This window comes from Thamnophis elegans, chromosome 4 (assembly GCF_009769535.1).
Source record: "Thamnophis elegans isolate rThaEle1 chromosome 4, rThaEle1.pri, whole genome shotgun sequence".
Lineage (NCBI taxonomy): Eukaryota > Metazoa > Chordata > Lepidosauria > Squamata > Colubridae > Thamnophis > Thamnophis elegans.
The window spans coordinates 110519873-110543534 of record NC_045544.1 but is presented as its reverse complement, the minus strand read 5'-3'; the positions used below and the strand labels follow the sequence as shown (position 1 = coordinate 110543534).

General features: G+C 37.8%; 1 protein-coding gene across 3 annotated transcripts in view; it reads left to right on the top strand.

Annotated features, from left to right (window-relative positions):
* Nucleotides 1-23662, top strand: part of GATA4 (GATA binding protein 4) — a 67906-nt gene that overhangs the window by 30536 nt on the left and 13708 nt on the right. For 2 of the 3 annotated variants that reach the window (XM_032215421.1, XM_032215420.1), the window contains exon 3: nucleotides 12803-12835. The exons of the other annotated variant lie outside the window; for it this stretch is intronic. In XM_032215421.1, coding sequence (XP_032071312.1) covers nucleotides 12803-12835 — 33 coding nt within the window. The remainder of the gene's footprint in view (nucleotides 1-12802; nucleotides 12836-23662) is intronic. 3 annotated transcript variants of the gene reach the window in all.

The window sequence follows — 23662 nt, the reverse complement described above, 5'->3', positions numbered from 1 at the left end:
TAAAATAAATAGGCACTATTCAAAAATATTGTCAAACAATAGTTTTTGAATGTCTTTTGGTTTATGTGTCTATGTTGCCATTTATTTATTTATTTATTTATTTATTTATTTATTTATTTATTTATTTATTTATTTAGCGTATGGCAAATACATGGACTTATAGTAGTTCAAATGTTGATGTCCGGTCCACCCAGCCATCCAAGGACAGGGTGGCCCAAGCTCTTGATAGACATTTGGACACAATATGATAGATATTCTGTCGAGGAGCATCACAGTCACAGAGGGGTAAGGACAAGACCCCACTTAAACAATGAGTCCTGGCAGACACCATGTTGGGCACAGATCCTGTTCAGAGTTGACCAATGCTGGTGAGGAAGGTCAAAACTTGGCACCTTTCATGTAGGGTCATCTACATAACTGCCTGTATCTGGGAGTTCAGCAGCCCATTTGGCTTTCCACTGTGTGTTGAAGTCAAAGTTGTTAGACAGCTGTTGAGCAAGTGCCAGAGAGGCCTTTTATATTTTGTATATTGCCAGTTTTGCTTTGATGCTCCTTTTAAAAATCGATGTATCAATTGTTTTCTTACATTGTTAACATGTATCAGTGTATGGTCTGTGTGTTTTGACTGCATTTAAGCCACTACAAATAATTGCATAATTAGCTACGGTAAATAGTTTCTTAATCCAGTGCATCTGCTGAAAGAACAGATATAATTTAATATTGTACTAGATTCATGCAGTGTATAGGAAGTAGAAATTACCTTTTAGTATTTTAACTGTAGTAGCAATGACTGCAGCAGTGAATAAAGCAAAGATTCTTAATGTGAAAATAGTACCAGAGTGTTGGTATTTTAAGTACATGAAAAATGTGGGCCATATATTGTGCCAATTGCTACCTCTCCACATATCACTGGGAAAATGTGCTATTTTAAATGTTATGATTTCCAAATTAAGAATTACCTTAGAACAGGGTAACATTTTTTCCCAGGTGAAGAACATGCTTTCCAAAAAGCGAATAAAAGGTATATTCATCTGATTTGAAAGATAATTTATTGAACAGTATATTTTTTTAAAAAAAAACACCTCTTGGACTTGGTAACTCCAGGTAGATCAGAATTACAAAAACAATCAGTTTCATTCTCCTTGAACTGCTATAAGCATCACTATATTTTTCAGTTCTTAAAGCCTTCTTACAAGACATCGCATGGAGAATGTCAACAAAGAAGACAGGAAGAATGAGAAAATGTAGCAGCTATGCTGGATGAAAGATGCAAAGCACTTCTCCTAAGATTTCAGAAAGTCCAGTGCAGAAAATTTGTGGAGAAAAATACTTTCATTTAACATGTTGGTTTATAGTTCCCAAAATCGTCTTAAGGCATCATGATGAAAAGATAAATTTTGTAGAAAGGTTGGAAGAGAATGTCTACACATGGAAGCTCTCTCTCTATATATGAGATTAGTTATCACAAAGGAAAAATTCCCCCTCTACCATAAGCACAACTATTATCTGTAATGTAACGATGTGATTTGCTTATTCTTTCTCTTCCCTGACTCTTTTTCTTTTTGCATTTTTTCCTTTTAATTAGTATGCCCCAGTCTGTTGCTCTTTGGATAGGTTGGACTATACTCCTTCTCATTCTCCAGCAGCAGTTGTAATCTAATATTTAAAAAAAACATTTTAAAAAAATTAAACTTCATATTGGGAGTGTCTATGGAGATTCTCAGTCATCCAGGCCATGGTTGTCCCAAAGGTGCTCTTTCAAAGCACAACTAGACTTTGTTTTTCTTCGAAGACATTTCGTTTCTCATCCCAGAAGCTTCTTCAGTTCTGGCTGAATTGGGAGGAGGGTTGGGAGATTGGGAGGAAGGAGTTGGTTTAGACTGGGGGCTTTTTTTTTCATTATATCAGAAGAGCAACAGTATATAAGGTTGACAAATCTAACACCAAACATGCTGGATAAACTAATTTATTTACTTCTAATCTGCACTTTTATTTCCAAAAGCTTCAAACATTTCTAATTTCTGATTTCATTTTTATAACATAAATAGCATGGCATATCCTCTGGTTTATTTATCCCTTACAACACTCAATTAAATAAATTAGCCCAACAGCATGCCTAGAATCATTGTATTAGATACCTATATAATTAGATGCCTAGAATTATTGTAAGGCTATGAGATGAAGGACTTTAAGAAACCAGTGATATGTTAATCAAATATAACCCATTTTAAATGGGTTACATTGATATGCATATGGTATGGAGGTGATTTGGATAACCTGACCTTCTGGTAGGTGGTTAAAGTTTGGAAAAAGTTAGTGGTTTGTATCAAATGACATCAGGAATCAGGATCCTGAGAACTGTAACTGTAACTTTCAATGAGGATCATTAATCTGAATCCGTTAGACAAGAACAGTGTCTCATAAGAAATAAGTAATTGCTGTCTTTTTGGTTCTGGCACTCTGCAGCACCAGCTGAGTTTAGTCACTTTAGTTTTCTGACCCATCTTCCTTTATAGAATCTCCTTATTCAGTTTTATTCTGGCAATGTCAAGTTTATGAGATGGTTTGGTCTAGAAAAAAGTAAATTTGTCTGATAAATTATCCAGAGAGAATCTCTAACTTACCCTATTCCTATTCCAATATATATTTAAAATGCCAACTGACTTTCAGAAATGTTCAAGAGCTTTTAAGTTACCCTCTTTTCATTCATTCATGTTCTGTTGCTATTCAAGACACAAACATACTCCCCAGATTACCAGGCATTTCAAAATCATAGTCTAAAACCATACAAGATAGTCATTCCTAAGCATTAACCCTACAGAGGTAACATTAACAATGAAGTCCACATTTTTCCCCGGAGTTAATATTACATTAATATTTTACAGGGGGAAATCTCCTTTGAGTTGAGAGTGATTCCTTATGAATCAACCACTTTGGGAATAATAGCAAAGTAGTTTGCCATTGCTTTCTTCCGATGCTGTGTTGTGTGTGTTTCTGTATGTTTTATTCTCTTTTCCCAATCATCACAGATAGAGTACTATGGCATACAAAGTCATCAAATGTAGCTTTCATGGTAACTTCTATGCCACCAAAACAATTGAAATGAGACAGATTGGAAAGCTAGACAAAGTGATAACCTTTTTCTCAAGGACTTGAATTTTTTTTCAAACCACATTTCTCTTGTTTGTTAAGCAGAGTCCTTGCTCTGCATTTTCCTGCACATTTCTGCTCCTTTTTTTTAACATGTTGGTGAACTCCTGCAGCCATTCTGTGAGCAGCAGGGGAGCGGTGGCTCCTGTAGCTTGTATTTCCATGGATTGTGACATTTATATGGCTTCAGCCTTTTGCCATAAACCAGAAGACAATGGGAGGGATTTTGACACTGTGCTAATAGCGGGGCTTGGTTCCTCCAGTGTTAATGATCAGTTGAACCTTAAGCTTTATGGAACCAAGTGTGGACGTTTGAGATCAAGGTGCCAGCCAGATTTAATACTCGGTTGCCAACTGTTCTGAGTCCTGCTTCATTAGCATCCTTTCACCTAGGAGCCTTAAAAGTAAACTGCTAATGAGTAAGTCTCCATCTATAAAAGGTGAGGGTGCTGGGACATCTATTCTTCCTTTGGTTTCGTATGTTGCTTGAATAAATGGCTTATTGGTGAAAGAAAACCCTTCTGTTCATATTGTGACACCTTTAGTTTTATTTACACTGACTTTTCAATTTCAAGAGTTAAACCTTGACATTGAAAGTAGATTTGAGAGTGGATAAATCCTATTGAGCTATAGCTTGAACTAAATGTTGGAAATTGGTAACAGAAACTAAACCTTGTGGATGGACTCATGCTGTGATCCAGTACATTTGTCCATGATGAAAAAAATGGGAGGGGGTTCTTAAGTCAAATGAGAAATGCTCACTGCTGCTTGGGGCACAAATGTATATTTGTCTTAAGATAACAGGGGGAGTGGAATATTTCACCCACATTGATATATGACTATAGAGTTCCTCAATATAAGAATGGTAACTACAGAAATCTTGTCACTTCTTGCATGGAGATATTTTAGTCCAGGGGTCCCCAAACCTGGCAACTTTAAGACTTGTGGACTAGAATTCTGGGAGTTGAAGTCCACAAGTCTTAAAGTTGCCAGGTTTGAAGACTTCTGCTATAGTCTATTCGTGGATGTGGGCATGCGGCAAATTTTTTGTCCCAAATAGGCAGATAGTAGAGAAGTTTTCTGGCTGTATGACAATGAATGGTGGAGGATAGGAATAACTTATGCTCCTACATTCCCTTGCATTTTTTTTTGTACATGAAAAATGATCATGATAACCATCCTATTTTTAGCCATGATTGCTGAATATAATGTTCTTGTCCAGGGATAATATGTTTTTGGGTAGGAAAGGATTGGAACCAAGAGGGGATGGCTCTCCCTTCATGCCTTTTTTATGATCTTCTTGGAAAGTTTTGATAGATCCTGTCTAGATCCATAAGGGCTCTTTTCCCCTGTTCTTCAAGAAAACAGACTCTTATTTGCAAATGAAAATGCTTAATCTCAGTAGTTAAAGGGAGCTTCAGAATTTACACCTCCCAGCTAAACTTTTGGTAGTCTTTCCCCAGCTTTTTCAGTTTCTCTAACCTCTACTCCCACAGCCTTAATTGAAAGAACTGCATTTCCCATACTTTCTCTTTTAGAAATTGCCTTTAAATGTTTTCTAGTTGAAGTGGGCGTGGGAGCCTTTGAAATGATGTCAAAGGTACATGAAGAGAATAACTCATTTTATGGAACGTTATCAAAGAATATAAAGAATACGTGGGGAGGCGTAAATTCGAAGTCCCAGCACTTAAACTGAATGCTAACAATTATGCACAGTCCAAGATTCTCTTATTTGTTTGCATTCCACTGCCACTGAGTTAGGCATGGTTCAATCGAGAGCAGTGGCTTTTACCTCCCTTAGTCCATTATTTTTTCATGTTGCTGTTATCTCCTATTGGAGTTCTGTGCTTGGTCCACAAAGTTTGGGTTGCAAAAATGTGGATTACTACTGACCATGTTGCAAAAGGATGGGGCAGCCCAATCCAGTGCTTGTCTTGATTTTTGCAGGCCAGATAGCATAGCCCTATGGAATGACTATCTAACAACTAGAAACCAAGAAACCTTGAGTTTTAGCTCGAAACTTTGAGTTTTGGCTCCATCTTAGGCACAAAGCCACTGGATGGCTTTGGACCAGTCCCTTTCTCTCATTTCTAGGAAAGAGGCAATAGCAAACTTCTTCTGTAAAACCTTGCCAGGAAAACTGCATCAAATTCTCCAAGCAATTTCCGAGAATCAGATACAATTGAATGGGGACCTCTAATGCTAATCTACAGAAACAGTTTTCTTTTTTCAAAGCTCAATGGTAAGGGTTAGCCTAGTGGCATTACCAGTTCTTGTGGACCCCAAAGTGGTTTTTTCCCTTTCTGTCACTGTATTTCTGTCACTTTCCATGCAGCACTGCCCTCCTCCCCACATTCCACCCCAACATCTGGAATGGAAGCTGTAGGGAAATCTGCCTAGCCTGACGTGAAGCATGCAATCACTGAACTAATTGGTTGTTAAAACCAGTAGGATCCCACCACTGCTTAGACCTTCCTCTTTTAGTAAGCATTTAACAGTAATACTTAACTTTAGCATTAATGTTGAAATACTAATGTTAAAGTTAATACTTAAATATTTGTATTAAATGAAACATGTTCATATTATTTGAGATTGTTATTATTATTGTTACCAATTATTGCTTAATATTTAGTATTAGGGTATTATTAGTATTAGTAATATAGTAAGTACTGTTGTCTGCTGACCTGTAAACTTTTATATTGGCTGTTATTTGAGATTATTAATTGGTGCTGCTTATTGCCTAACATTAGTATTTGTGCTGTAGAATTAATATTGTTATCTGCTGACCTGCAAATTTTTATATTGGCTTTATTATTGGTTCTTATAATTGGTTCTTGGTTTGTAAATGATTTACAAATTACTCTCAGGACATTCATCAGCTGAGTGGTATATAAATTAACCAATGTATAAATAAGTCTATAAGTAGCAGTGAGATCCCAAGGATCTCAACTACACTTAGTTCAGTTTAATTGATTACCAATGAAAAGTAACAGCAAATGATACTACAATTTTTAAGAAGCAGCCCTTCAGGACCTCAGGGCTTCCCAGCCAAATGGTCAGTGATGTTCACTGTAACTTCAGATATAACTAATATCCTTTGAAATGCATGTTAGAAACCAGAAAAACACCTGATGGATACAATGAATAGCCATATTAAAATAATGTGGATATTAGAAACTTGATTCCATGTTCAGGCTTGGAAACTGGGATATAATGTTGGGATTACTTAATTTAGTAGTAAGAAAAGTTTGAGAATAGGAGGAAGGAGTATTAGATATACTCCTGGCTGACTAACCACACTCAACGTATAGTCCTCAATGGAACTGCATCTTCATGGAGGGAAGTATGCAGTGGAGTACCCTAAGGCTCTGTTTTGGGCCCATTACTCTTCAACATCATCAATGATTTGGATGAGGAAATAAATGGGGAACTCATCAAATTTGTAGAGGACACCGGTTCCACCACAAAACCACGGTAGACTAAAGCGCGTGTGACTAAAGCGCGGTGACAAAACCGCACCGTCAAAACCGCGCGACAACAGCGTGCCGACAGAAGCGCGCTGTAACATAACCCTAAACCTAACCCTAAACCTAACGCTAAACCTAACGCTAAACCTACCCTAAACCTACCCTAAACCTAACCCTAAACCTAACCCTAAACCTAACCCTAAACCTAACCCTAAACCTTACCTTAAGTTAAATCGTGCTTCTGTCGGTGCGCTGTTGTCGGCGCGCTTTTGACATCGCGGTTTTAGCACCACGGTGTTGTCGGCGCGCTTTTGACGTTCACGGTTATGTCGTGCCACAGAGGACACCAAGCTGGCAGGAATAGTCAATACTCCAGAAGACAGGCTTAAGATACAGAAGGATCTTGACAAACTTGAACATTGGGCACTATCTAATAAAATGAAATTCAATGGTGAAAAAAGTAAGGTTCTACATTTAGGCAAGAAAAATGAAATGCACAGGTACAGTATAGCTGGTACCTTGCTCAACAGTAGTAACTGTGAGAGGGATCTTGGAGTCCTAATGGACAACCATTTAAAGGTGAAACTTGAAAAATTAGAATATCATGCAAAGGTTCATTTATTTCAGTAATGCAACTTAAAAGGTGAAACTAACATATGAGATAAGACTCATTACATACAAAGCAAGATAGTTCAAGCCATGATTTGTCATAATTGTGATGATTATGGCGTACAGCTCATGAAAACCCCAAATTCACCATCTCAGAAAATTTGAATATTACATGCAATCAATAAAACAAGGATTGCACATAGAACAATATCGGACCTCTGAAAAGTATAAGCATTCATATGTACTTAGTACTTGGTTTGGGCCCTTTTTGCAGCAATTACTGCCTCAATGTGATGTGGCATGGAAGCTATCAGCCTGTGGCACTGCTGAGGTGTTATGGAAGACCAGGATGCTTCAATAGCAGCCTTCAGCTCTTCTGCATAGTTCGGTCTCATATCTCTCATCTTTCTCTTGGCAATGCCCCATAGATTCTTTATGGGGTTCAGGTCAGGTGAGTTTGCTGGCCAATCAAACACAGTAATCAGGTTTTGGTGTTTTGGGCAGTGTGGGCAGCTGGAAAATGAAGTCAGCATCCCCATAAATCTCATCTGCAGAAGGAAGCATGAAGTGTTCCAAAATCTCCTGGTAAATGGTTGCACCCTGGTCTTAATGAAGCACAGTGGTCCAAAGTCCTGTTGCTCAGTGGTCCAAAGTCCTCTTTTCTGATGAGAGCAACTTTTGCCAAAAGTACTAAAACCTGGTTCAATGACCATGGGATTACCATGCTTCATTGGCCTCTCCATTCTTCCTCCATACTCTGGGTCCTTGGTTTCCAAATGAGAAGCAAAAGTTGCTAGGCAGGGGATTGGACTAGAAGACCTCCAAGGTCCCTTCCAACTCTGCTATTGTATTATTGTATTATATGTTTGCCATCTTGAGTTGTTTATATAAAAAGTAAAATTGGGAGATAAATGATAGCTAGATAGATTAATTGCTTGGAGGCTGAACATTTTTCTTTGGAAGCTTTTAAAGGTGACATGAAACAACATAATCAGTTCTCTGATTGTATTGTTCCATGTCTGTGAAGTCCTGGATTAGCAAAGTTTACAAAACTCCCACTGTATCTCCAAATATAATGGAAGTATGCCTTTGAATTAGAGTGTTGAGGACTAATCACTTGAAATAGGATGCTGGATGGCCATTAGTCTCCTCTACTCTGGCTTATCATACATTCTTAGGTTCTGCTTTGCTACGAGATATCTGCACATTGTAATATTTCTTGCATCAAATTAGCATTGCAGAAGATTTTATTACAAATCCCCACCCAGCCATAACCTTTTCCGAATGATCCTGGGTCAGTCACCATTTATCATCTAAAATTACCTACCAGAGTTGTGAGGATAGATCAGCCCTGAGACGACCATGTGTACAACTTGGATAGATGAGATACAAATAAACCAAACTGTGAAATTTGATTAGTTGCATGAAATTAAGTCCACAATCAAAACAAACATAGAAAGATGGCTCCGATTCACACAGACAAACCCAACCACCTCCACATTTGGAAGGGTACAATTATTGAGCCCACCCACTTGCTTGCTCTGCTTTTGACATAGCAATTCATCTTATCTCCGAGGTATTCGCATGCCAGTTTATACATGGCTAAGAATTATACTAAAATGGCTTTTAAAATGTGCAGAACAGCCTTAAGAGAAAATAACCTTGGCTGAGTGTTTCTTCTCAGAATATCTGATGGTGTTGCTATGTAAAGACTCAGGGGCACCTTGATGGTGGGTAGGGACATGATGGTAAGTTTTAAAAGTTGTGCTACATTCTAAATACATAAATACGGTAATTGAAAAGTGAACTTGTGGATGGCTCATTCTGACCTGTACCTCCCCCCTCTCTATATGCAAGAAAGTGTGTGTGTATGTATGTGTGCCTGTCTGTAACCTCTACCCAGGGGTGAAATCAACTTATCTTCGCTACCGGTTCACAAATGTGAGCGTGCGCACCGAGCGTCAAAACAGGATGTGTTGACATCCGGGTGAGTGGAACCTCTCGCCGCCACTACTGGTTCACCCGAATCGGATAGAATTGGCTGAATTGCACCACTGCCTCTATCTTCCCTCCATTATATATGGAAGAATGTGTGTGTGTTTGTGTGTGTGTGTATTTGTATGTCTGTTTTTCTGTGAAAGCATTCACAGAGGAGATAAACAATCAAGTTGTCATTGATCAGTTTCTGAAAAATCCTGAAATTCCTTGTAGCCACCATACAGCAAGGGTGATCTGGAAAGGTTGGGTTCAATTGTACACCATGTGCAAACTTAAGGAAGCTAGACATTCATCCTTTCTTTGGTTTTTTGATAGCCTTTGCTGTTGAAAAAGAAAGCACAATATGAATCATTTTTCAAATATAAGGTGATACAAATACAGATACATCTTGAGATCTTCAGCCTAAGGCCTATCTTCTTCTTCAAAAAGACCTGCTTTTTATTGTGCATTTTCTAGAATTAGTCATTAATATTTCTTGTCATTTTTTCTCCCATGCAGTTATCTTTCCCCTCCTAAGCTATTATTTTTAGCCTTTTCTTATCATCTCTCCGTTCAGTTTCTTGTTCCAAACTGTAGTTCCTCGGTCCCTTAGTTTTCATTGAGCAAAGTGCAGAGGGATCACTTGAGATCCAGGTTTATCTTCTATGGGTGTTCGTTTATTATACCTCTTTTCCTTTCCATATCATTTCTGCATCAGTCTTCTGATTGTCATAGCAACGAGCCAGCTATCAATCTTGGTTATTTATTAGAATGAGATTTGAAGGGATCAACCCCATGCTTCACTGCTTCCATCATCTTTTTTCTCTCTCTCTCCCTCTCCCTCTCCCTCTCTTTCTCTCCATCTCAGCTGTTTTTCTTTCCTCTAAACTATTCAAACTTTGTCACTTCCAATCTGAGCCTTGATCAATAGACACTGGCTTACAAAGTTAATGATAATCACAAAATAAACTCTGAGGTTTCAAAGTTCATCTAGCTTCAACCCCTCCCCCGCCATCCCAGGACCACGTCAGAGGCTTTCATTGATTGTTGTGGAGGGAGAGCAGGAGTTTGAACCTGGCCTCTCTCCTCTCACCAATCCAATCTGGATTCAAGACTGCTTCAATTCTCTTCCTTATCTGGATCTTTTTGCCTATCTTATAATGTCTGTTATTTTAGATAAAAAGCCCAATCAATTGATTTAGAAGCCAGGCAAGTTCTATTCCTCTCTGATAACTTTGCTCCCTGCTGTTTTATCAGATAGGTCAGGGTTTTTCTCTGACTCTGCAGAGTTTTGGAAGTGACCTCTGCAGATACTTTATCAATGGCTTTAAAAGATCTATGCTTATGGTAGTGATGGTTGTAGTAATGCTTTCTCCGTGAACTGTGACTTATGCAATAGTTTCTGCCACATCCATTTTTAGATTTTCAGTTCCAAATAGGCAGCAGAAATGAGTATGTGTGGGTGTGTGTGTGTTTGTGTGTAGGTTTAGCTGATAAAGGAGGAAAGCCTGTGGCTTAGTGGTTAATAAGGTGGCGCAGTGGTTAAATGCAGCACTGCAGGCTACTGCTAGATCAGCAGGTCAGCGGTTCAAATCTCACCGGCTCAGGGTTGACTCAGCCTTCCATCCTTCCGAGGTGGGTAAAATGAGGACCCAGATTGTTGGGGGCAATATGCTGACTCTCTGTAAACCGCTTAGAGAGGCCTGAAAGGCCTATGAAGCGGTATATAAGTCTACTGCTATTGCTATTGCTATTGCTAATACAGCTGCCTGATATATAGTACATCCCAGGTTCAATTCCCAGTAAGGGTATGGCTAGCTGATGAGAACTAAATAGCTTGAAATACATCTATACTAATCTCCCTTTATTTATTTATCAGCACAAATGCTATGTATGTATGTATATGTATATATATACTGTGTATATGTGTGTGTGTGTATGTGTGTGTGTATGTATGTGTGTGTGTGTGTGTGTGTGTGTGTGTGTGTATATATATATATATATATATGCGATTGTATTGTACAAATTGTATAAATTGTGTAAGGTCTTGTTGTGTTTGGGTCTTTTCCCGTGTAAGATTGAGATTGTCTTGGCAACATTTCGGCGAGGTCTCACTCGCCATCTTCAGGCTGGTGTTTTCAGCTTAAAGCGTGGTCGGCACTACACAAATGGAAAAGCCATAAGGTCTGTCTTACAGAGAGTAAGAACTTTGGAAAAATACATGGACTCCAGGGATAGAAAGCATTATCTGTTTAGGAATGTCAGAGTTTTTGTATGGTTCTTGCTCTCCAATAACACAGTAGTGGTTTCTCCCTTTCAAACCAGTCTTTCAAGTAGAACCACAATGGAGTCCAAAATTTCCATTGCTAAGCAAGACGGTTGTTAAGTAAATTTTGTGCCATTTTGCAACATTTCTTGCCACAGTTAAGTTAGCTACACGGTTGTTAAGTGAAGCTGGCTTTCTCATTGACTTTGCTTGTTAGAAGATTGCAAAAGACAATCACATGACCCTAGGATACTGCAACTGTCATAAATAGGAGCCAGTTGCCAAGCAGCCGAATTTTGATCATGTGACTGTGGGAATAGCAATAGCACTTAGACTTATATACGGTTTCACATTGCTTTACTGCCTTCTCTAAGAGGTTTACAGAGTCAGCCTATTGCCCCCAACAACCTGGGTCCTCATTTTACTTACCTCAGAAGGATGGAAGGCTGAGTCAACCTTGAGCCACTCAGGATCGAACTCCTGGAGAGAGCAGTGAGTTAGCCCTGCAGTACTGCATTCTAACCACTGCGCCACCACAGCTCTTGTAATTTTTGATCATGTGATACTGTGGTTATAAGTGTGGAAAATGGTCATAAATCATTTTCTCGAATCCTATTGTAACTTTGAATGGTCCCTAAATGAATGGTTGTAAATCGAGGGCTACCTGTATTCATGATCCGCTTTACCTTGTATAACAATTGTTTCCTAGTCACTACACAATAATTGCTGTAAAAATGTCCCCACTTTTGGAACATATTCATATCAATTTAAGACATCTGTTGGGTTACCATGGGGTGATTGCTAGAGCTTCTGTGTCTATAAAAAAAGGATATGAGGAAAGATCATAATATATTTGAAGCCCTAGTGAAATCTTCACAAGAAGGAAAATCTCAGAAGAAATGAATCATTGGCAATGGCAGCAAAGGTTTATTGCTTTCAAATGCTATTGTGGGAATCAAAGTATTGACCACATCAACAAGATTAAGTAAAAGACTAGAAGACACAAAGGATGCCAATGGGAGACGGACATGCCACTTTATCTACCTTCAAGCAATTAGTTGCCATTTTTTTTCAGTCTTATTTAGATACATTACTCAAGCAACTATATGAAAATAGTAAGGAAGGAATTTAAAATGTTGGGAGCTAGGCAGATTGAAGTCCTCTGTAATATTGTGTCTCCACTTTTTCTGCAAGTCTTGTCTATGTTCTGAGGTATAAAACTTATTTTAGGATTTACTCCAAATCTTACACAGGAAATGCTCCAGAAGCTGTCAGAGTTCATGGGCAGGCACAAGAGGAATTTCCTTAAAAATGTTTTTTCCTCCCATTACAGGAAGTCAACAGGATATGTCTTTTGCCTTGATCGGTAAGACCTAGTTCCTTGACTGTGCATTATAGGAATTTTTGTTTTGCATATACTTATGTTTTGCTGTTGTCCACCATTTTGTAAAATATGGAGGTCTTTGCAATCATGATGCCATTAACTCTATTAATGTATAGTCAAGACAGCCAGATACTCATTACCCCGCAAAAGGGGACAGAGATTTGTTGAAGTCTTCAATACACTAATATATATGAAAGTATTTAAATTTGATTGAAATTCAGTACAATGTAGAATAGTAGGGATGAACTGGCTCAACCTTTTGCTATCCTCAGTTCTTAAACATGGGTGCTGACTCTCTGTAAACCGCTTAGAGAGGGCTGAAAGCCCTATGAAGCGGTATATAAGTCTACTGCTATTGCTATTGCTATTGCTATTCAAAAGCCTTTCCCTTATAGTTCATCTTTAAACAAGATTTCAGCCAGTCAACCTTTTAAAAAGAGGATTACTGTCTGAAGCATGAAATACCATCACTCTATCAATTATACTTCTAAAAATGAACATTAATTTACATAAAATGTTTAGCACCAACCCTGGGTAAACACACTGAGGGTGGGGGGAAGTAAATTCCACTGCTCTCTCCAAGTTATATTAAATCTCAGATCATCTTAATGAACTCAAAAGGTACTTTCAAGCATTCTAGCTGCTTATTTAAAATAATAAATATAATGCAAATCTAAATATTGCAAATGGCAAATGCTAACTCCACAGTCATTTTGCTTTTTATCTTAAGAGTCTCATTTTAGATATTTTCTTCCTATTACATTGAATTTAGCTCATTCAGTATAAGTAAAACACCCATAGTGGCTTTAGCTTCAGAACAACTGCTGTGAACCATGTCCATTAAGCTTTTCTGGAACAATTTAATTATAAAATGGAGAAAATTCATAAATTCCTGTTAAACATGGAGCTGGACTCAATGAATCTAACTACTGTCATCCATTGAGGCCTTCAAATACAGAGAGAGGCAGGAAAGAAGAAGTAGGGAATAAGAAGTATCATATGATTGCAAATTATATGCAGAGTGCCTCAAGAAAATTATATGCTAGAGATAATTAAAAAGTGGCTAAACAGTCATTTGAAGATTCTTGCCTGAATGAAGATTGGATTAGATGACCTCAAAAAACTTTTCAAACTGAAATTCTGGGTTTTAATGGATGAGCATCTCATATCTTTATGAGTGGGCAGTGCATACAAGAAGTAAATATGCAAACTATTCCTGATAAGATAGCTGAAGACAGAATCTTCTGAAAATAATTATATTTGCTTTATATACAAAGGCTGAAGAGTTTCCAGAACTGTTGCTATCAAAGAGCTCTTGCATGGAGCCAGCTTCTCTCGTATTGCTCCTGAGCCAGGGACTTTGATGGGCTTTGGCTTATGGAGGGAATCACATTTGTTGCTCCTAGTTAAATTTCAACTGCTGCAGCCTCCAAACCATAGTCTGAGCTCTCAACTCTTGCTATCCCCTTGGACCCTGCCCGATTGACTGGTAGGAATCTGGCCAAGGAGCTTTGCATAAGCAGTTGGTTTGGATAAAGGACTCCTGCCTTGAAATGCTGTCCTACTACAGACTTTTCAGATGCTAGTCTCTTACTCAACCCACCCCCAGCCAAAGTCCCATGATTACATGACTGTATTGTTGCTTTCATCTATCTTCTCCCCCCACTCCGTGCAGTGGAAGAACAAAGCTTAAAGGATGCCTTAAAAACTATTGACTTAGAAACTTAAAAGCATTCTTTAAATACATTAAAAAACCCTAATGATTTGAAAGCCAGGCTGGAGACTTGTTGAATACCCATGTTGGAAATTAATGGATAATTGGTTTGTGCTACTGGCCTCGGTGAGATGAGTTAAATATAATTAGAGCCAAAACAAATGAGATTCTTAAAATGTAAGTTGATAAGTGTTGCAGATGAACCAGGATCTTTTAAAAATATTATGAAGATTCCAGAGCAGACAAAGTATGAGTTTGCCCAGTAAACCTGAAATTTTAAATTATTGATGGTTTCCAATGTATATTTCTTTTATGTATTCAAATAGGTTTGTTTCATTTTTCAATTTATTTCATTTATTTTCATTTTTACATACTATTTATATTGAAAACAGTATCCTCCTGTTATAATTGTGCTATACTTAGAACAGTAATGGGATTTTTTTTCAATAAGTGAAACATCTACAAAATTATTTTCTAGATTTCTATTATTTCTGTCACAATAACAACTTCATTAATTCTTCAGAAATATTTATATCCCTTTTTATACTTTAAAATAACTTTTTTAATTTTTATTTTCTTTTATTTTTTATTTCCCTGCTTCAGCTTCCTTGCTTTAAAATGCCACTTTAACATTTTTAATCTATTCCCAAAGCAGATCATAATAAAGATATGTAAAATAAAATTTACATTTAGAGCCTCCCTTCACATTTGCAAGATTTTGCTTACAAATGGCCATTTTGCCAACAAGCAAAGACAGGATCTTGCCTCAATTGCCCTTGGTGCTACTGTATAACCATGGGATTGCAAAAAAATAATATTCTCCATCTTTTTCCTGATTTCTATTAGCTTTCAGATTTTTGTAGCTTATAGAGAGAGCTATTTTAGTGGTTAAGGCACCAGACTAGAAGCCAGTAGGCTGTGTGTTCTAGTTCTCCCTTAGGCATGAAAGCTGAATGGGTGACTGTGGGCTAATCACACTCTCTCTCCCTCCAGCTAATTGAACATAGTTGTTGTGGGAAGGAAGAAGTTCTGATGGATATGTTCACCACCTTGAATTATTTGTTCAAATAAATACAAATAAATAAATAAATAAAATATCATCAGTACTATTTAATAACAGAGAAGTAGTTCTTTCTCTCTTAGTTAATGATAGAACCTGGAATTTGTTTCCTTTCTATTTTGTTGCACAGGCAGTGAAAAGTGGGAAGCATGATATTTTATTTTATTTTTTCCAATAAAAAGAAAAATAAGAGGTGAAAGAAATATTAGGCATGTTCACCATTTTGAACTATAGGTAGGTAGGTAGGTAGGTAGATAGATAGATAGATAGATAGATGCATTACATCATCATTTCTGTTAGTAATATTTAGATATTTTCAAAACTTAAGAAGCCTGATGGAACAGGCCAATGGCCACTTGTCCAAGTTTTTGTCTAATAATGATGCATTCTGGAAGTTTCAGCATGAAACAATATTTTGTTTCACTGTTGCTCCTATGCAGTGGGTACTTAAAGTGAATAAGTAGCATATAAATGTTTGCATTTATATATATAAATTCTAGATTTAGATACTTTCATCCAGTCTAGAAAGTATTAATAAGCCTCTCTTCAGTGAATTTGTCTTTTAAATTGGTAAATATCACTTAAAAACAGCAGCAAATGTGAAGTTCAACTACGTTGGGTTAAGAAATGGTTATATTTTAATCCCCTTGCACTTCTGTTTAATGAATAGCCTTGAGTTCTAATTTTATTAGCAAAAGGAAGAAACTTTTTTTCTATTCATTTTTTCTCTGCTGTTAAGCAACCTTCATGTTACTCATAATCTGCTAACATTTTAAGATGAAGGCCCCCAGAAAGGACATCTGATACATACACCTGGGGCGAGGAAGGCTGTAATAGATAAAGAAGTAGCTAAATCTGATGAAAATATATTATCACAAACAACATTTCATAAAGAAATAATGAAAAAGATGACATACTCTTGCTTATGCCAAGGTTGCCATTCAAGGCTTAGTCACTGCTATTGCATAATTTAAGAATCTGGTTATGGTACCTTAAATTGTCGTTCAGTTTTCTTTACCAGATGCTCTCTAAATGTTTTGGTTTTCAGTTCCCACAATCCTCAGGCAATCTTCAGTACAGTTTGTAGAAGTTCAATACAAATATAATACAGCAGTGCAGCAAAACTCCACTGTTTTGGAGCTATCTCCAATAATAGCAATAGCACTTAGACTTATATACCACTTCACAGTGCTTTACAGCCCTCTCTAAGCAGTTTACAGAGTCAGCATATTGCCCCCAAAAATCTGGGTATTCATTTACCGACCTCAGAAGGATGGAAGGCTACGTTTATATACATATGTACTCTACACCTAAAAACCAATTTTGATACCCAGTACTGTCCTGCAATTTATATACTAAAAGACAGGAAAGGAGATTTAAGATGCAACAATATTGCAACAAAAAACTTTTTTGTTTTTTTAAATTATATATACATATACATATACATACACATATATACAAACAAACATTTGGTCCTTTGCTATTTCCAGGCCGGTCTCACAGACCAGATTTAAGCACCCTGGGGGCCAGATCTGGCCCATGGACCTTGAGTTTGACGCTCCTGATCTATGCTATCTCCAAAACAATTTTCTCCCCTAATCATTTAATATGTCTGAGCACCCGGAATTGTCTTTGCTGGAAAACCATAGAGTTGCCCAAGCTTTAAAAAAATGGTTAGAACACCTTAGTAAACCAGCCAGGTGTTTTAGGTTTAGGCTCGTGTGTGGAAGTTGTGGCTGTTTCTAATGTGATACTATCTTTGTGTTCAGGTCTATTTTCAAGATCTTTTTCTGCATCATTGTTGAAAAAGGCACAACTTTAAAACACAGAGTGTTTGGTATTTAACCAGCAAAATATAATTAGCAAAGTACATGCCATCAAGCATGTTAGCTGGCTCTGCATTTTGTGGTAGTAGCAGATTCCAACCATTCTTCCTGGGTTAAGGTTAAGCAAAAATGAACACATAGAATACTCTGAACAAGACATAAAAACTGTTACTCTGCAAGGTAAGATTATGACTAATAAGAGGTTATCGGAAATCTAATTTTGGCTAGAAGAAACATTGCTCAACAAGAAAAGAAACTGATTTGGGAAATAGTAGAATTGTATTTGCTGCAATGGCTAGAAAACATACCCTTGTATTGTGAAAATCAGTGTGTAATACTGGTTAAAATGCTGAATTGGGATTGCAGACATTCAGATTCAACTCAGTATTAGACCATAAAGATCAAGGAATAATTTTGGGGCTAATCTTAGTCCAGTCTACCTTATGACTGTTTAGTTGTGGGGATAAAAATTATCCATATATGCCCCTTTATGTTGGTTAAAGGGAAAGTGTCACATAAATGAAAGAAATAAAAATAAATTCTGTGTTGAGCAAGGAAGTTGGAATATATTCAGTGCTATGATTCTATGAAAATAAAACTTCAACAAAGAATGACAGACAAAAAAAAAATGATAACTAGGAAGAGTTGAAATATACAATTTAAATGTCAGGATTTTGCCCCAGAGTCTATTTCTAAAACATATGAAGAACAGTTGCAGGAACTGGGTATGTCTAGTTTAATAGAAAGAAGGACTAGGGGACACATGATAGCAGTGTTCCAATATCTCAGGGGTTGCCACAAAGACGAGGGAGTCAAACTATTCTCCAGGGCACCTGAGGGTAGAACAAGAAGAAATGGGTGGAAACTAATCAAGGAGAGAAGCAACTTAGAACTGAGGAGAAATTTCCTGACAATTAGAACAATTAATCAGTGGAACAGCTTGCCTCCTGAAGTTGTGAATGTCCCAACACTGAAAGTCTTTAAGAAGATGTTGGGTAGCCATTTGTCTGGAACGGTGTAGGGGATAGGACTAGAAGACCTCCAAGGTCCCTTCCAACTCTGCTATTGTATTGTATTATGATTCTAATTTGCCTTACCATTATTATTATTTGCATATATAATCTTACATCTATGGAGTTTATACAAATCCCCTGCTCTGTTTTTATCTTCATAACAATGCTCCAAAGTAAGTAGAGTTCACCATTTATCCTTGCAGCAAAAATTTAAAAATCCTTTTTAACACACAGTACAAGTGTTCAATAGCATTAGCCTTTGCTATTTATCTACAGGAAATAGTACAGTTCATAGATGTAAGCTGAGATATGGTTGCTTTCCTTTATGTAATTGTTATTTCATACTTTTGTACAGAAATTAGGATAATTTGCTATGAGGATATTTAAGATTAAGAGATTAAGAGTAAAATAACTTTTCAAGTATATATGCTGTATATCAATAGTGAAATTCATTTTTTTTAACTACCAATTCTGGGGATGTGGCTTGGTGGGCATGGCAGGGGAAGGATACTGCAAAATCTCCATTCCCTCCCACTCCTGGGGAAGGATATTGCAAAATCTACATTCCCACTCCACTCTGGGGCCAGCCAGAGATGGTATTTGCTAGTTCTCCATACTACTCAAAATTTCCATTACCGGTCAGAACCTGCTGAATTTCACCCCTGCTGTATACATATACTTGAGGATTAAATTGTTAAATTGTAAATCTGTTTACAATTAATAATTGTCATTATTAAAAGACAGTTAATAATTGCCTTTATGGCTGGAGGAGGAGCAAGAGGGAAAGAAACTTTAGGTGTGGCAACATTGAGTGTCTCAGATGTCCTCCTTGTGTTAATAAGAGTTTTCCTTTTTTTCCCCATGGAAGATGCTCCTTGTTCATCTTTGTAGAATTTCACATGATCAATTTCAGTGATAAATCACCCTGATTTATCAAAGCCGTCTCTTGTCATAACATATTGTTTCAGGAAACTCTGCTCAGCAGGTGGAGGAGAAGGGGAGGAAGAGGCCTTCTCTTGAGTTTTGTTTAGAGCCTCTCTAAGTGCCTGCCCAGCGCACAGATTTGCCTTTGCTGAGGTGCTTCGGCAATCTGACAAGCTGCTTTGCAAACTCTAGGAATGTTGATATTAAATTTCCCTCTTGCCTGTAAACAGAGCACTAGGACAGGATGACTGAGAACCCATTGCCATCTGGCAAGCTGGAGAATGAAGATGAAAGGAGCTGGGATGATAAAAGGAAAGCAAGATGGAAAGCTGATGGAACTGGCAGGTTATGCCAAACATGTCTTGACTGGGTAGCAGAGGGCAGCTTCTTATCCTACTTTGATGGCTGGCCAGTGGAGTTCTATTTACAAATATAATTTGGTTTTACTTGGTACATGAAAGGTCCCCCCCCCCTCCATTGCTTAGGCAATAATAATGAGCAATATCAACAGCAATACCTGGATATACTAGAAGAAAATGCTATAATAGTTTGGCTCAGGGATGGGTTCCAGCAGGCACTACTGCCGGTTCGCTTGTGTGCATGCTGCATGCTTGATGAGCGCTGTGCACGCATGCACAGTGAAATTAAAATTGTTCTTTGCATGCGTAGATAGCGACGCCTACGGCGGCACCCGGGGAACTGGTTTGGGGGTGTGGCAGGGCTGGGTCGCTGCTGGTTCCAATGACTCAGGCAGCCAAATCATACCGGTTCAGCCAGTAGGAACCCACCACTGGTATGGCCTGCTCCCGATCAGGTTTCCAGGCTGACAAATAATTGATTTTTTTTTTTTTGCAAGATAAACAGTTGATTCCATTCCACCTTAAGAATTCCATTTCTCCCATAACAGGGAACCCTCTAATCTGAATCACTATTGAGGGATATTAATCCTTGAAGCTATCTTAATGAGAATTTATAGGATGATTTTGCCACAATACAGGCATTGGGCAATATTGTTGTATTTATATGGACATGCTTAAGATGTCCGAGCCATTAAGGAATAAGCCTCAATGAACTGGATAGAATTGACTTCAAAATTGCAATGCAAAGAAATCTTCTGTTTTAAGAATGCAAAGCTGGCATTTCTATCTAGGGGTAAAGCTGACTGAATATATTGGGAGTTATCCTAGATTAATGAGAAGAAGCTACTGCTTAAAAGACTACCTACAATCTGCTACTACAATGATTTATAACCTAATAAATTTTCAAAAAATGCAGAATTGAACCATCACTCAAAGAACAATACAAACTAAATGCAGTTTCTTACATTTCTCTTTACTGTGTTTGTGTTCTGGAGATCCCAATACTTGGAATGACTTCTCATTTTACCAAATAGTCCTGAGAGGTAGGCTGGACTACAATAATTGGGTTATTGTAAGTGAACATAATGTGTTACATTAGATTTATAGCCATGATGGTGGGGAAGGGGACCCAAATTTTTCTTTACAGAATTTTCCAGAAATGCACATTTTTCTCCGTGTGTATTCCTTTCAGCAGTTATGGTAAAATTTGCTAGCACATTTCAGATTTTGATAAATATAGCTTATTTTGAAAAGCAAATTCTTCTAAACCTTGTAACGGAGATGTCCACAAATATACAAAGCCAGCAACTATACCTAGACATTTTAATTGGTGTCATTCATTCATTCATTCATTCATTCATTCATTCATTCATTCTATGAATGAATTCATTTCTAAAGCTGCTTATTCAGTCAATGACAATTAATTAATGGATCCATTTTACTGGATTTACTTTTTGTGATGCAGGATTTTTGTTTCCTTATAATTTTAATTAGTAATTTTATTGTGTGCTTTACTGCTCATTTATTGTCCTCCATCTTTTGGAGTGCAAATCTTATGCTGAAAGTTCAAGGGCATTATGTTGTAGAAAGAACTTGTTTATATTCTGTAGGTTCAGGACTCTTTCTATTTAAACTTCTATTAAAATGAAAGGAGGCCTGAAGTTTTTCTGATAATTTTCAGAGTACAATTTCTGGAAGAAGCATAACTATACATACAGAAGTATTATTGAGTTAAGTCTCTAACTACTCCAGTTAAGACTGGAAAATCCTGAGAGTAAAAGTGTAATTAGTCCTTAGTCTACTCTATTTAAAATCTAGTGTGGTTGTTCAGTTAACAGAAGTTGCACATTCCTACTGTACGACTATGGTCAGTTAGCTCCAACAGATCCGACTTTGATGTTCCAAGGGTCAGATTTCATACAAGGCAGCATCCTATGTCAAACAAGATTGATAGCCTAAACCACCATATATGTTTGTAGTAAATATAATTTTTTCAGCAAATAAGATGCACTTTTTTCCTCAAAAAAGAGGCTGAAAATCTGGGTGCGTCTTATACACCAAATATAGCATTTTTGCCTTCCGAAGCCCTGCCCCTTCACCAAAATGGCTGTGCATACCCTTATGGAGGCTTTCAGAGAGCTCCTGGGGGCTGGGGAGGACTGAAATGAGCAAAAAACAGGCCTTTTTGCCCCCCCCGAGCACTCTGCAAGCCCCCCTCCCGGCTATTAATGCCATTTTTTAAAAAAAAATTCTTGAAGGGCTCTTTTTTGGAGGTTTTCGGAGTGCAAAACCCCTTTTACTTTTGGAAAGCTTTTTAACTGATTGATGAGAATTACATTGATCAAGTGCTGTGCCAGCAGAAAACCTACCTATCTACTGTATTTCTCTCTATCTCTATCTCTCTATCCCTCTCCCTCCCTCCCTCCCTCCCTACACACACCCTCTCTCCCTACCTACCTACTGTATTTCTCTATCTCTCTCTATCTCTTTATCTACCTATCTACCTATTATCTCTCTCCCTACCTATCTACTGTATTTCTCTCCCTCTCTTTCTTTTTCTCTATCCCTCTACCTACCGACCTACCTACCTACACACTCTCTCTCCCTACCTACCTACTGTATTTCTCTCTCTCTGTATCTCTCTCTGTATCCCTTTATCAATTTACTCTCTCTCTCCCTACCTACCTATTGCATTCCTCTCTTTTTCTCCCCCTGTCTATCCCTCTCCCTACCTACCTACACACTCTCTCTCCCTACCTCCATACTGTATTTTTCTCTCTCTCTATCCCTTTATCTACCTACCTACTTTTTTTTTTAATTTGCCTCTTCAAAACCTTGGTGCATCTTATACTCTGAAAAATACGGTATTCCTTGAAGTGGACAAAATGAATTTTTCAAAAGCATTATCAGAAATACATAAATCTTTCCTGAATGGGATGTGGTGGCTTGCTGACCTATTGTTCTGACTCCAGGCAGGAGCTGCTGAGGCCTTTTTCTGCCTCAATAACTATTTCCTTTCCAAATTGCTGGGATGCCCACAGGAAAGAATCGGTGTCAAAAGGCCCCATAATGGCAGAATATAGAGCAGCTGTTGCTCAAGGCAGACAGCTGTAAATCAAGATGCTTTCGGCAGTTGTGCTCCACAGTAAGATGGACAATAGCTTAGCAACTTCTCAATATCCATTCCTTTAATAGTTTTTATTATGTATTTATCACATTTGTATTCCATTTACTAAGAGCTCAAAGCAGCACTCATGGAGGTCTTCCTTCATTTTATCCCTTGGTCCCTTCCTTTCATGTTCCTGCTGAGCCAGAATGAATGTCCTCAAGTGCCCCAGCACACTTCATAATCAAATAGGGCTTGGATCTTGGCCCAAGTCTGATATTTTAACCACTGCAGCTGCTGCCTGAATTAAACAATTTGTATTCAGTGTTGTGTGCTGCAACAATTTACTCTCTACAAACTATTCCAAAAGGGAGAAGTGCTGGGCAAAGTGTTAAAAAAATGTTGGAAATTCTGTTGGGATGAATCCACTTTACACAAGAAGTATCTCATACAGTGGCGGATTAAGGCTCACTGGTGCTCTAAGCACTGACAAATCTTGGTGCCCCTCCTTTGTACAAATCTTCATTGGTTTTTTTCGTTTTCAATTTTGTGGTGTCCCCTTTGGGCCTGCTGCCCTAAGCACGTGCTTAGTCTACTTAATGGTTAATACACCACTTATCTCGTAGCATGTGAGCCTGGTAGTACTAGCAGGTATCATATCTTAATCTGATGGGGTCCTACTCACTGTTGAAAGCCAATATAACAAAGAGGTTAAAGTGTTGGACTGAATAGTCCACCATCTGCCTTGGAAATTCCTGAGATGACTTTGGGCTGGTCCGTCACCCAAAAACTGATGTTACAGACTTA